At 42.1% G+C, this 14,976-nt stretch overlaps 1 protein-coding gene across 5 annotated transcripts in view; it reads right to left on the bottom strand.

Annotated features, from left to right (window-relative positions):
- The window catches only part of TPP2 (tripeptidyl peptidase 2), a 315,654-nt gene that overhangs the window by 170,915 nt on the left and 129,763 nt on the right, over positions 1 to 14,976 (bottom strand). For all 5 annotated transcript variants that reach the window (XR_003857142.1, XR_003857143.1, XM_029604520.1 and 2 more), the window contains exon 15: positions 9,493 to 9,569. Coding sequence is in view for 3 of the 5 variants with exons in the window: in XM_029604520.1 (XP_029460380.1) it covers positions 9,493 to 9,569 (77 nt within the window). In the remaining 2 variants the exon portion in view is untranslated. The remainder of the gene's footprint in view (positions 1 to 9,492; positions 9,570 to 14,976) is intronic.

Below are 14,976 nucleotides of genomic sequence, written 5' to 3'. Positions count from 1 at the left end.
AGCATGCATATAGAATGCTTGCTTTATAACATATATATAGAAACATAGAAATGACGGCAGAAGAAGACCAATCGGTCCATCCAGTGTACCCAGCAAGCTTCACACTTATTTTTTCTCATACTTATCTGTTTCCCTTGGTTCTTACTAACCTTAGGTTCTAATTCCCTTTCACCCCCACTATTAATGTAGAGAGCAGTGATGGAGCTGCTTCCAAGTGAAATATTAAGTTTTATTAGTTGGGTAAGCGGCAGCATAGCTCTCTGCCATGAAGCAGAGGGCAATGCTGGATATGTGTGAAGTATTAGTTTTTCTTCTCCCCTGTCGTTGAAGCAGGGAGCTATGCTGGATATGCATTGAAAGTGAAGTATGCCTTGAAAGTCACATTAACTATCATCAAATATTGAAAAGCCTAATAATTGGTAATACCTATAGCCCATGAACCCATCCCTGTTTTTTTTCTTTTTTTTTTTTTTAATTGGGAGATGGCTGCCCTTCATCCTTCCGCTCCGTGAAGGTGGACACCTACCACCGGCCACTGGCATCCCGCTCCGTGAATGCCTCTGTGGCTACTGCCGCTCCGTGCAGTAAGCAGTATTCTTTTTCATGAAAACATTCCAGTCATAAAAGTAATGTGGATCTTGTGGCCACTTTATAAATGCCACATATACAACTCCTTCTTACGCCCAAGGAGGATGACTGATCTCCTTTTGAATGGGCTCTGATTTCTGATAGTGCCTAATTTCCTTTTAATATATATGCTGTTATCATCGACTCCTTTGTCCAACTTACAACTGTTGGTTTGGTTATCACCTAAACTTTTTATACTCCTCCAAAATAAATGAAGAATTTATCTGAATTTCTGGAAAAAAAAATTGAGACCTCTAAATATCTCAATAACATTTTGATTACTTCCAAGTAAAAGTAGAAATCATGTCTGTTTAAGTAGAATATGCTAGATTAATTGGATTTCTAATTGGAAGATTAATTTAAAAACATCTTGCTAATGTTTTTCAGACTAGAAAAAGCATTCTTAAGATAAGAACTTTAATCATCATCCTTGTAATAGGTTCAAAAGGCACCATTATTGAAATCATCATGAACAAATTTAGCATCCACAACAGATAAAACCACTCTTAAGGATGTACAATTCATATCAAGAGACAGTTTCCATTGACTGTCTTTCTAACATATTATTGATATCTACATCCACATTTAATTGTGCATAAAACCTTTTACTAGCCTCTTTTTTGTAAAGCAGCTAAAGTTCCAGAAATATCTGCATAGCTAGGAGTTTGATGAAGCTTTGCAAAATGATTCAAAAGAATGCCAAACATGAATATATGATATGGAAATACTTATAATAGGGAAAACAGCAAGGACGATGAAAAGCCTTCAGTAGCTAAACTTACCCTTGCTAAAGTCATGTTAAAGGATAAAAACTGGAAGTTGGTCCTACAATGATAACATGCCTTGGATTAGATCATCTCTGACTTCTAGACATTTTAGAGATTGCTCAAACCTCAAACCCATTACATGTGCATAAAGCAACCATGTGAACCAAACCAGTGCCACTAGTACCCCTTTAGTTTGTTTTGTTTTTAAATGTTAAAATAGGTCCCATAAAGAGGACATGGAGGGGAAACATACTGCAAGTTCCTCTATGGCCAAATCTGTAATAGTATATCTCCTTGATGCCTCATGCCTTGTTTCTGCAGGAAAATCTGCATCATCTTTGTATTTTGCCATTTGGGATTAGGAATTATACACTTTCTAAAGGAGCTCCTGCTCATTTGTGTAGAGAAGATTATGGCTTCGGAATTCTAACCTCACTCAATCTGAAGTACAGGAAACAATGTTTTGTGACGCTGGATATTCCCTAACTGCAGGTTTGTTTATATACCACCTACCAGTAAAACTATTTCAGTGGTTCTACCTTGCTTCATTATTCATGCTTCTGAAGTAGCACTATCACATAGAAATTGCTTCATTTTACTCTTCAGATGCAGAAAAAAGGGATAACACAAAACTTTGCACTATTCTCAAGTCTGATAATTTAATGTGATGTTTTTAGGTGAGACCTTCACAGAGAGCTTTCCCAAGCTGGCAACTGTATATCTCACTACTAAAATCCATTGTCGTGGATCGAGCATGACTACATTTTTTTCTAACCCATTATAATAGACTTGTCAAAATAAAAGTAAGGGTGAGATAATACTTGTGATTTTGAGAATAAAGGTTCCTGCATGATAGAAGAGAGCTCTAGAGAATTAATGGGGCCAATATCATAAGCTGCGTTAGACCGGCCTCATTTTGATTCCTTCAGAGGTTCGCCAAGGAGGAGGAAGGCAGATTCTAAGCGGTATTAACGCCTAACTACTGAACCTGTACCATGGAGCTTGTCAAAGTAAACAGTATAAATGACACACGCCATTTTATAGGATAATTGTCAGCAGTGCCTTCATTGTTAGAGGTCCCTGAGGAAGTCATTATTGCTGAAATGAGGGCCTTTGTCAGGGATAGCACTGCACCATTTCTTGCATCTGAGACTTCGTTTGCACTAAAGATAAAAGATTCTGCAGCTCATATCATTGAGTCCATTGAACTTTTACAACCTTGTTTCAATTTCGACATATGAATGAATCAAGGGGGTGTTTCTCTGATATTGTGATACTGATATTCTGATATATTGCTTTTGAATATTTGGCAATTATTGCACATTGTGTGGTACAGTATTTTTATATATATATTTAGATGTTTATGTATAAGTTTTATAAATTGACATATATAAGTTATGAATAAATGTATTTACAATTTAGTTATACTACACATTAGTACTCATTCCAAACATTTTTTATTTATAAGCACTTGAACACTTTAGACAAAAGTTATATTGCCTGATATGTGTCTATTTAGGCAATTGTAAAAATCTCTCTCTCTCTCTATATATATATCTATATACACATACACACACACACTATATTGGCTCAACCAAAAAAGCCTTTGATGGGAATGGGAGCATAACCAAATTCTGGACCATAAGAACATAAGAACATAAGAAAATGCCATACTGGGTCAGACCAAGGGTCCATCAAGCCCAGCATCCTGTTTCCAACAGTGGCCAATCCAGGCCATAAGAACCTGGCAAGTACCCAAAAACTAAGTCTATTCCATGTAACCATTGCTAATGGCAGTGGCTATTCTCTAAGTGAACTTAATAGCAGGTAATGGACTTCTCCTCCAAGAACATATCCAATCCTTTTTTAAACACAGCTATACTAACTGCACGAACCACATTCTCTGGCAACAAATTCCAGAGTTTAATTGTGCGTTGAGTAAAAAAGAACTTTCTCCGATTAGTTTTAAATGTGCCCCATGCTAACTTCATGGAGTGTCCCCTAGTCTTTCTACTATCCGAAAGAGTAAATAACCGATTCACATCTACCCGTTCTAGACCTCTCATGATTTTAAACACCTCTATCATATCCCCCCTCAGTCGTCTCTTCTCCAAGCTGAAAAGTCCTAACCTCTGAAGTCTTTCCTCATAAGTCCTCAAAAGTCCTCAAAAGTCCTAACCCCCTAGTCTTTCCTCATAGGGGAGTTGTTCCATTCCCCTTATCATTTTGGTAGCCCTTCTCTGTACCTTCTCCATCGCAATTATATCTTTTTTGAGATGCGGCGACCAGAATTGTACACAGTATTCAAGGTGCGGTCTCACCATGGAGCGATACAGAGGCATTATGACATTTTCCGTTTTATTCATCATTCCTTTCTAATAATTCCCAACATTCTGTTTGCTTTTTTGACTGCCGCAGCACACTGAACCGACGATTTCAATGTGTTATCCACTATGACACCTAGATCTCTTTCTTGGGTTGTAGCACCTAATATGGAACCCAACATCGTGTAATTATAGCATGGGTTATTTTTCCCTATATGCATCACCTTGCACTTATCCACATTAAATTTCATCTGCCATTTGGATGCCCAATTTTCCAGTCTCACAAGGTCTTCCTGGAATTTATCACAATCTGCTTGTGATTTAACTACTCTGAACAATTTTGTGTCATCTGCAAATTTGATTATCTCACTCGTATTTCTTTCCAGATCATTTATAAATATATTGAACAGTAAGGGTCCCAATACAGATCCCTGAGGCACTCCACTGTCCACTCCCTTCCACTGAGAAAATTGTCCATTTAATCCTACTCTCTGTTTCCTGTCTTTTAGCCAGTTTGCAATCCACGAAAGGACATCGCCACCTATCCCATGACTTCTCACTTTTCCCAGAAGCCTCTCATGAGGAACCTTGTCAAACGCCTTCTGAAAATCCAAGTATACTATATCTACCGGTTCACCTTTATCCACATGTTTATTAACTCCTTCAAAAAAGTGAAGCAGATTTGTGAGGCAAGACTTGCCCTGGGTAAAGCCATGCTGACTTTGTTCCATTAAACCATGTCTTTCTATATGTTCTGTGATTTTGATGTTTAGAACACTTTCCACTATTTTTCCTGGCACTGAAGTCAGGCTAACCGGTCTGTAGTTTCCCGGATCGCCCCTGGAGCCCTTTTTAAATATTGGGGTTACATTTGCTATCCTCCAGTCTTCAGGTACAATGGATGATTTTAATGATAAGTTACAAATTTTTACTAATAGGTCTGAAATTTCATTTTTTAGTTCCTTCAGAACTCTGGGGTGTATACCATCCGGTCCAGGTGATTTACTACTCTTCAGTTTGTCAATCAGGCCTACCACATCTTCTAGGTCAATGCCTCAGATAAAATGGTCTTTTTTCTGCTTTATCCCAATTCAAATCACAGGACAGGCCAATAGGATATATAATACTGCTGCTCAATTAGTAGTAACTTTATCAACTGGAGACAGAGAATACACGAATCCTGCTTTAACTATCACTACTTCAGAGCTGGTCTAAAGTTATCTGGCCTTGTGTGGCTGGAGAAATTACTAGTTAACTGGATATCTTCAAAAGATATCCAGTTTAGCACTGTGAATTAAAAAAAAAAAATATTAAAAACCGATAGTAGCAGCAAAGCTAGTGGGCTGTCAGGCTCCACTGCTCCTTGGGAATCTATTCTGCCCAATCATGTGATTTTTTTTTTTTTTTTTTCCTGTGAAGGGTCCGCTCTGGTATTGAATGGACAATTTTGTTGCAAAGCAGAGTGCTGACATGATGACCAGGCAGAAGAAATCCTTGGTGGAGAGAGAGGGCCTACCCGATGACAAGATGGTAGAGTCATTTGTGGCCTCAGAGGGTGTTTCAGGGATTCTACTGCATGAAATAACGAAAACAGTGTCATCCGCATTGAACGACCAATTACAAAACTACAGTTCTTCCTCGATGGAAACCAGGTTAACCTGATGGAAAGTGGATCTGCATAAGGAATGCTTGGGAGATATGTACACACATTCAGGCAGATTTTCAACTGCAGTGTTTAGAATCCAAGCTTTACGTGCGCCGAGCCAATTTTCGAAGGGGCCTGACCACGCACGTAAAGCCCAGTGTGCACACAAGTGCCGGGGGTTCTTCGAAGAGTCGGGCCAGGACAGCGCCATTGTTCCCTGTCCCAGAGACTCGCGCGCTGGCAGCTGGCCGGGAGCTGAAGTAAATTGCAAAACAACCAGAAAATAGAACTAGCGAAAAAAGTACAGAACCTTGGAATAATAATGGACCCCGAAATTAATCTAAAACAACACATATCACTAAAAGTAAAAGAAGGCTACGCTAAGCTCATGATCCTTAGAAAACTTAAACCGCTACTAACTCCTGCAGATTTAAAACAGTGCTTCAGGCACTAGTTTTCACCAGTACCGATTACTGTAATGCACTTTGTCTAGGACTCCCAAATACAACAATAACACCACTTCAAATTCTACAAAACACAGCAGCCAGAATACTAACTGGAAAAAGAAGAAGAGACCAAATAAACTCTGGCCGAACTTCACTGGCTACCCATAGAACAAAGGATAAAATACAAAGCACTATGCACCATACATAAACTAATACATGATGAAAAAGCAGACTGGCTAAACACTGCACTACGGGTACACGTACCACACAGGAACCTTCGTTCAGCAAACAAAGCTCTCTTAACCATTCCCTCAGTCAAGACAGCGAGACTAACCCAGGTAAGAGAAAGGGCTTTGTCTTTAGCAGGACCCACACTCTGGAACACAATGCCTTTGGAGATCAGATTACAGAGAGACCCCAAAACATTCAAGAGAAGTCTAAAGACATGGCTTTTTAACCAAGCCTTGTATAAAGAGACCGGAGAATAGAAAATACACTGGAATAAACAGAAGAGCACCGGCACACAGCACTATTCTCATAAATGTGCATTACAATATTTTAATAAATTTAGCACACAACTAACGTAATAATGAAACACAGGAAATGAGATTTTTTACCTGGAAAGTACCTTCCAGGTACACCTGGCCAGAACCTACATCACTAAACATTTATGCATATTTTGATGATATAATGTAACAGAAACTTAATTGCACCTGTTAGAATGTACTATAGTACGCTTACTCCAACATTACTTATGTGCCTACATGTAAACCGTTGCGATGGTATATATATCTTGTCATAGAATTAATGCATCAGCACTTTATTATAACCGGTTCAGGCAATATTTTACATAGTTAGATATATATTTACTATTATTATTATTTTCAACCTGATAAGCAATATTTATACATAGTTAGACTTGTTCAACCTAAAATAATTACTTAATAGTCCCCGTAACATCTTGTTTACATGTTACCCATTTATATTGTTCATTGCTTGTTTTATTTGGATTCTCTTTCATATTGTTAGTTATATGTATCAAACTCGTTGTATGTATCAAGTTGTTATTCTGTAAACCGGAGTGAAGGCATTTTTTGCTATACTTCGGTATAAAAAAGACTTTAAATAAATAAATAAATAAATATATCTTAGCGACAGCATAGAAAAGACTTCAAATAAATAAATAAATAAATAAATAAAGAAGAAAAAAAAAGAAAAAGGTAGGGTTTAGGGGGTGGGGAGCAGAGGGGAAGGGGAAGGGAAGTTAGGTGGGGGGGAAGGGTAGCTCCCTTAATTGGAGCGGACTGGGAGGGAACTGGGGAGGGCCAGAATGCGCCACCGGGCAGAATTTCAAAAATGCCCTCCTCGCGTGCCGCCCGCACATACGTGCACGGATTATAAAATCCGGTGCACATCTCACATACCATGCATGTGCCGGCACCCTCATGGTAGAAAATTGGCGTGTCCATGTGTGCGCACCAGGAAGCGCGTGCACATGGACGTGGTGTGCACAAGTGGAAAATCTACCCCAATTTGCTCAACTACTACAAACAAAATTTAGAGTTGGAAAATAAATTGAATGAATTGGAAAATCGCAGCAGAAGGAACATAATGGGTACTCAGTTTGCCTGAGTAGTTACAGGGGGAAGAACTCCTAAACTGGTTTGGAAAATGCTGCCAGAGGCTTTGGTGAAATCTGGAATGGGGCGCAGCATTATTGTGAAATGTGCGCACCGACTGGGGGTGAATGAGGCATCCCACATGAGACCCAGGCAGATGATTGCCAAATACCTTAATTGTCTTGACAAAGCCAAGATTTTGAAAGCATACTGGAGGAAGCAAGAACTGATGTATGAAAGTAATAAAATCTTGCTGTTCCCGGATTTCTCAGCAAGAGTTCTTGCGGCGTTCAGGGAGAACACGCCCTACTGTACCCAACTGTTTAATAAAGGCATTAAACTCACTCTGCAATACCATAATCAGCCTAGACACAGAGACTTTCGACTGTGTGGAATGGCTTTATCTCTGGTGTTTCTCGAAGAAATTTGGTACATTGGACAAGTTTACCAAATGGGTATAACCCAATGGCAGAGTTGCTTATTAATGGGAACTTATATGAGCCATTTGCTTTATGTAAAGGTACAAGGCAGGGATGCCTCCAGTCATCCCTACTATTTGTCCTATCTCTGAAATCTCTGTTTGGTGCCTTGGGATGAGGCTGGGCTTATATGCGGATGATATGCTGCTGTTCCTGGGTAATCTCAGGGTCTCCCTAAAAGGACATCGTCTTGGTTTTTGAACAATTTGGTGCCTTTGTGGCTTATGGATTAACTATACTAAGATCAAGGCATTCCTGTTAGATGAATCACTGTTGATACAGTGGGAGTGGCCTTTCCCTCTTATGTGGGCTAAGGATCGTTTGTGCTATCTGGGGATTCAATTGGCATGCTCATCATCTAAGTTATATGAGGTAAATTTGGGAGTTATGCTTGAAAAAGTGAAGGACCAATTGAAAAGATGTACTTTGCCGTGGTCAGTTATAAGGAGATGCACCCTAGTTAAAATGGTGATCCTATCCAAATTGCTTTCCTGCCTACAGATGATTCCTTTATGGGTTAAGGAAAAAGACATTCAGTCATTTCGATCAGTTCATTTGTTTGGAATCATAAGAGAGCACGGATCAAGTACAACACATTATGAAGTCTCGTCTTCTTTTGTTACATAAAGAATTGGATCTCTAGACAGAGAAAATTTGATGTGGATAATCTTATGAGAGACTGGACCTTTCCTTATGAGCCTTGTAACTTGCTGCTTCCCCCAGTATTCTGGATGACGGCCTTGCGAAAGGCGTTGACCTGGTGGAGAAAATGTATTGTTGTCCCACTATCTATCCTTTCTTGACTTTTGTGGGTAATAGGGATTTCCTGCCAGGGTTAGATGGTGGGGTTTTTAAAATGTGGACGGCAAAGGGATTGTACTTTGTGGAGCTATGGGTAGATTCGGAATCCCTCTGTTATATCCATTCCAACAGATGCAAGAAACATGAGATTTGCCCAGGCCACAGTTTTTCTGCATATTTGCAGGGATAAGACTATTGGTTAAAAGTAAGAAAGGGGAATCTGAAGTCAATATCCTTGGCGGATGAGGAGGATAGCTTCTTGGATAGGACACCTAGATTTAATAAAATTGCTGTCTGATCCCTGCATATTAATTCTAGATTACCATCTACCATTGTTGGCTGGACAGTGGGCTGAAGATTTTGGGGCAGAGCATTCACTTCTCTATACAAAACACACACCCCTTTTCCTATCACATGGGATATTTAGTGCATTTTGATAAATCCAGGCCTAAGATAGGCTGTAGAGAAAAAAATTTGATGTAAAAAAAAAACAAAAAAAAACTAACTGCAGTTTTGAAATCAGCATGCCTATTTAAGTCTAAAACAGCTGAAAAATTGAACTCAACAGAAATTATGTTAAAAATTGTTCCTCAGTGTTTATCTGGCTACCATAGTCAGATAACTTATCCACTAACCAGCTTACTGAATATTACCTCCTCGGAATTTTAGTGTCTATAGTCTTACTGTATCTGTGTTGCAAGGTCTCAATTTTTACTGTTCCTTAACTTCAAAAAGAAATTAAGACAAAAGACAAGGAAAATAACTAAAATTCAAGGCTTCTGACCTGGTTGGTATGATGACAGTTATAGGAATCCTGAAGAGAGGGCCTGCATTTGGAGTTACTAGATTATAGCCACACACCTGTAAAAAAACAAGAAAAAAATCAGAAAATTATAAGAATTAGCTGGAAAAGAGAAAGCAAGTTTGCTCACCTGTAAACAGAGTTCGCCATAGGCAACAGAATGACTCGGCCATAACACATGGATGTCATCTGACACCATCAACACAGACTCAACTCTCAGAACTCTGTAAAAATCTTAGGACTCTATTTTCAAAAGCATTTACACACATAAAATGGGTTCTACATGTATAAATGCACTTGACGCGTTAAGTGGCTTTTGAAAATGGATACAATATATGCTACTGAATTGTCTATAAGTTTTACCCGCATTAAGTACATATAAATAGCTTTTGAAAATTATGATAATATATTATATTTATATGCATAATACCTTTGAAAATTCACCTGTTACTGAGCATACAAGGGAATTCCCACACTCGCACTGCCTCATAAGCCCTTCCAGAGCCTAAGCTTTAGCTGAGGATTGCCTTAAGGAGCAATACTTAAACAACCTAAATCCACCAGGTGGAGAGAGGACTACTGCGTGAACCGGTTGTGCAGAAATGCATGTTCAAAGCTATTGTCTCCTCAAGACATACTGCTCAGACAGCAGTGGGGAATGAAGATGTGAACTGACAACCAAGTAGCAGTTTTACATATAACCTTCAATAGATGTGATACACAGATGGGCCACAGAAGCCACTGTACCATACACAGTCCACTAGCCAATTAGAGCCATACAGTCCACTAGCCAATTACAGAGAACTTGCTTAGCAACTGTCCTTCCCAAACTAATGTGATCCAATAACATAAATAGTTGAGAAGCTTGACAGTGAGACTGAGTCCTCTTTAGATTATACACTAGGACCCTCTTGCAATCCAATTAGCGGAAAACCATTCTGTGTGTTCATGCGGTCTTGGAAAGAAGGTAGGCAGCAAAATAGCTTGGTTAATTTGGAATGCACATGCCAGTTATGGAAGGGACTTGGTGTGAGTTTGCACAACAACCTTGTGAAAAAGCTGCAAATATGCTGAAAATGAGCATGTAATTCATTTACTCTTTTTGCCAAGGTGAAGGCCAACAGAAACACCACTTTACAGGTGGAATACTTCGTCCTCCACCTTGAGGGGCTTGAAGAGAAGTTTCATGAATTGAGTTAGGGACTATGGCACTGGAAATTTACTAAGCTTAGAATGCCACAAATCTTTCATGACTTGGATACTAAAGAATGCCACATGCTTGTGATATACTGCAATGGTGCCAAGCTGACCCTTGACTGAAGAAGCACAAAGGCCAGAGACCAAGAGGAAAAAAGGGTATTGAAGCAAATCTCTTGGGCCACAGGATAAGAGATCCAGCTGGCTGGTACCAATTTGAGAACCTCCTGTAACTTTTGCTGGGCTTTTGGCTGTAGCCCCTCCCTCTGCCAACTTCTAGCGGGCAGCTGTGGCAACAAAATAGGAGGAGCTTGGTGATATTTAAAAACACAGAAGAGGCATGGTCACGTGATGCAGCTGAACTAAGCAGTTGCAGGTCTCTTGGCTCCTTGACACTCTGAGCAGCTTTTCCTCCTTGTTTTTTTTTTTAACAAAGCTTGGCTACTATAGCAGATAAGATAGGTAAAAAGTCCCTGCTATGTTTTGGGGCAAGCAAACGGTAAGAGCTAAGTGCACCTGTAGAAAATCGGCAGTGGAGCATGTGGCCTGCAGCGAGGAGCTGGCTTCTGATGAGGATAATATGGCAGACAGGACCTTGCCTGCAGATATTGCTGAGGCGGTTAAGTCTGAGATCAATCAACTTGGTAACAAGACCCAATCCAGCCTGGATGCTAAACTGGAGTCAGTTGTGGATTGGGTATCACAGGTAGTCTCCACGGTTGGGGAAACTCAAAATGTCGCTTACTACGAGGCAACGGCTTGAGACCTTGGAAAGAGCACATAAAGCAAATGTTGCTTACCTGATGTAACAGGTGTTCTCACAGGACAGCAGGATGTTAGTCCTCACAAATGGGTGACATCGAGGATGGAGCCCACCACGGAAAACTTCTGTCAAAGTTTAAACAGAACTTTGACTGGCCCCTACTGGGCATGCCCAGCAAGGCACTGACCCTGCAGCCAGCAGGGGTCTCCCTTCAGTCTGATTTTCAAAGCTACAGGCAGTGCCTAGAAAGTAAAAATAAAACGAACCCAACACCGCGGGGAGGCGGGCGGGTTTCGTGAGGACTAACATCCTGCTGTCCTGTGAGAACACCTGTTACATCAAGTAAGCAACATTTGCTTTCTCACAGGACAAGCAGGATGGTTGTCCTCACAAATGGGTGAGTACCGAGCTGAGGATGTCCCGACTTGCACCAAATGTACCCAACGGTGTGCAGCAGGCACAATAAGTGAGGAGAAATTTGGGAAAGGGCATCCGCACCCAACCGGGTAGGTGGAAGGGTGTTGGTACATCAGGTTGGAAAAAGGTTACGCAAGACAGACTGGCCGAAGATGGAGTCCTGTCTTCCAGCCTTGTCCAAACAATAATGGGCTGCAAAGGTATGGAGAGAACTCCAGGTTGCAGCTTTGCAGATGTCAGGAAGCGGCACCGATCGAAGGTGTGCCACTGACGTCGCCATGGCCCTCACAGAGTGTGCTTTAACACGGTCTTGAAAAGGAATGCCAGCTTGCTCATAGCAAAAAGAAATGCAGTCCGCCAACCAGGAAGAAAGAGCCTGCTTACCCACAGGTTGTCCCAACTTATTAGGATGGAAAGAGACGAATAATTGAGTGCTCTTCCTATGGGAAACTGTACGGTCTAGGTAAAAAGCTAGAGCTCGTTTACAGTCTAGGGTATGCAGGGTCTGCTCTCCAGAGTTGGAGTGGGGCCTGGGAAAAAAGATAGGTAGTATGATGGATTGATTGATATGAAACTCAGAAACTACCTTAGGTAAAAATTTAGGGTGAGTGCGGAGTACCGCCCGGTCCTGCAGGAGCTTAGTGTAAGGTGGATAGGTAACTAGGGCCTGTAATTCACTAACCCTGCGAGCTGAAGTAATAGCCAAAAAGAATAACACTTTCCAAGTGAGATATTTAAAGTCACAGGAGTGCAAAGGTTCGAAAGGAGGTTTCATAAGACGACCAAGAACCAGGTTAAGGTCCCAGGATGGGGCCGGAGGACGCAAGGGCGGCTTTAGATGGAGCAAGCCCTTAAGAAAGCGTGTTACGAGGGGTTGTACTGAAATAGGATTACCCCCAATACCCTTATGGAAGGCGGCTACCGCACTGACATGCATTCTGATAGAAGAGGTTTTAAGACCTGATTCAGAGAGATGCCATAAATAGTCCAAGAATTTGGAGATTGGACAGGAAAGGGGATCAAGGGACTGAGAAGTGCACCATGATGTGTACCTTTTCCATTTGTATGAATAAGACTTTCTTGTGGAAGGCTTTCGTGAAGCTATCAGGACCCGAGAAACGGAATCTGAAAGGTTAAATGGTTGAAGGACTAACCTTTCAACATCCATGCCGTCAGGGACAAGGCTTGGAGGTTGGGATGGAGGAGGCATCCGTCGTTTTGAGTGAGCAGATGCGGGTCCTTTCCCAGAGGAATGTGCCTGCGGATGGAGAGATCCTGAAGTATTGGAAACCATACTTGGCGTGGCCAGTAAGGTGCTATCAGGATCATGGTTCCTCCGTCCTGGCGTAGCTTCACGAGAGTCTTTGACACAAGAGGGAATGGAGGGAATGCATAGAGCAGACCGGTTGTCCACTTGAAGGAGAATGCATCCCTCGGCCGAGAGTGCTGGCTCCGAATGAGAGAGCAGTAATCGTCCACTTTGTGGTTCTGAGGGGACGCAAAGAGGTCTATGCGGGGAGAACCCCACTTGTGAAACAGAGAGGTTGCTACCAGAGGATCGAGTGACCACTCGTGTGGTTGGAAGACACGGCTCAGCTGGTCTGCCAATACATTGTCTACTCCCGGCAGGTAAGTGGCCCTGAGGTACATGGAGTGGGAGAGGGCTTCCGCCCAGATCTGCGCAGCTTCCTGACACAGAAGGAAGGAGCCTGTGCCTCCCTGCTTGTTTATGTACCACATGGCCACTTGGTTGTCCGTCTGGATTAAGATTATCTGATGAAAGAGATGATCTTTGAAAGTGCGGAGCGCATAGCGGATTGCTCGAAGTTCCAGGAAATTGATCTGGTGTTCGGCTTCCTGTTTGGACCATAACCCTTGGGTTTGAAAGTTGTCCACATGGGCTCCCCAACCGATGTGAGAAGCGTCGGTGGTTAGGATTACTTCCGGATCCGGTGGAAGAAAGGGTAAGCCCTGAAGGAGGTTGACCTGAGTCGTCCACCAGGTTAAGGATAGGCGCAGCGCTTGTGTGACTGTGACTATGGAGGACAGAGGCTGAAAAGATTGAATCCATTGGTGTCGTAGAGTCCATTGTGTTACTCTCATGGCTAGTCGGGTCATGGGAGTGACTTGAACCGAGGATGCCATGTGCCCTAGGAGAATGAGGAACTGGCGAGCCGTGGCAGTGTTCTGAGACTGGAGCTGGCGAGCCAGGGACATTAGGGTGTGGACCCTCTGAAGAGGAAGGTAAGCCTTTGCCTGTAAGGTGTCCAAGTCTGCCCCAATGAAGGATAAGGTTTGAGACGGGACTAAGCAAGATTTCTCGTAATTGACGAGAAACCCTAAGGAAAGGAGTGTTTGAATAGTCAATTTTAGGGAGGATTGAGCTATCTGTTGGGTGGAGGCCCTGATTAGCCAATCGTCCAGGTATGGGTAGACGTGGACCCCTTCCTTCCTTAGGAATGCTGCTACCACTACGAGACATTTGGTAAAGACTCGTGGGGCAGAAGCTAGACCGAAAGGGAGGGCACGGTATTGATAATGGTCGTGGCCTACTAGAAACCGCAGATATTTGCGATGGGATTGTGTGATCGCAATGTGGGTATAAGCGTCCTTGAGGTCGAGAGAGCACAGCCAATCCCCTCTTTGTAGCAGAGGGAGCAGCGCGCCTAGGGTTACCATTTTGAACTTCTCTTTTTGAAGGTATTTGTTGAGGGCTCGAAGGTCCAAAATGGGACGTAGTCCCCCTGATTTCTTTGGTATTAGGAAGTATCTGGAATAGAATCCCTTGCCTCGTTGAGAGGGAGGAACGGGTTCTATAGCATTTGATTGCAGAAGAAGGGATACTTCCTGTTGTAATTGAGCCAAATGGGTGGATAGACTCCACGCTTGAAGAGGCGGGGAGTCTGCCGGAAGAGTTATGAAGTTGAGGTGGTAACCCTGTGCGATAATTGTTAGCACCCACTGATCTGAGGTGATCTGCAACCAAGGTTGTAGAAAATGGTACAGTCGACCTCCTACAGGGATGTCCGGAAGAGGGGTTTGGCATGTGTTCCCTACAGGGGAGTCAAAGGCCAGCCGCAGGCCCAGGA

Source organism: Rhinatrema bivittatum, chromosome 5, assembly GCF_901001135.1.
Source record: "Rhinatrema bivittatum chromosome 5, aRhiBiv1.1, whole genome shotgun sequence".
Taxonomy (NCBI): Eukaryota; Metazoa; Chordata; class Amphibia; order Gymnophiona; family Rhinatrematidae; genus Rhinatrema; species Rhinatrema bivittatum.
Note: the sequence above shows the minus strand (reverse complement) of the source record. Positions and strands in the feature narration are given on the sequence as shown.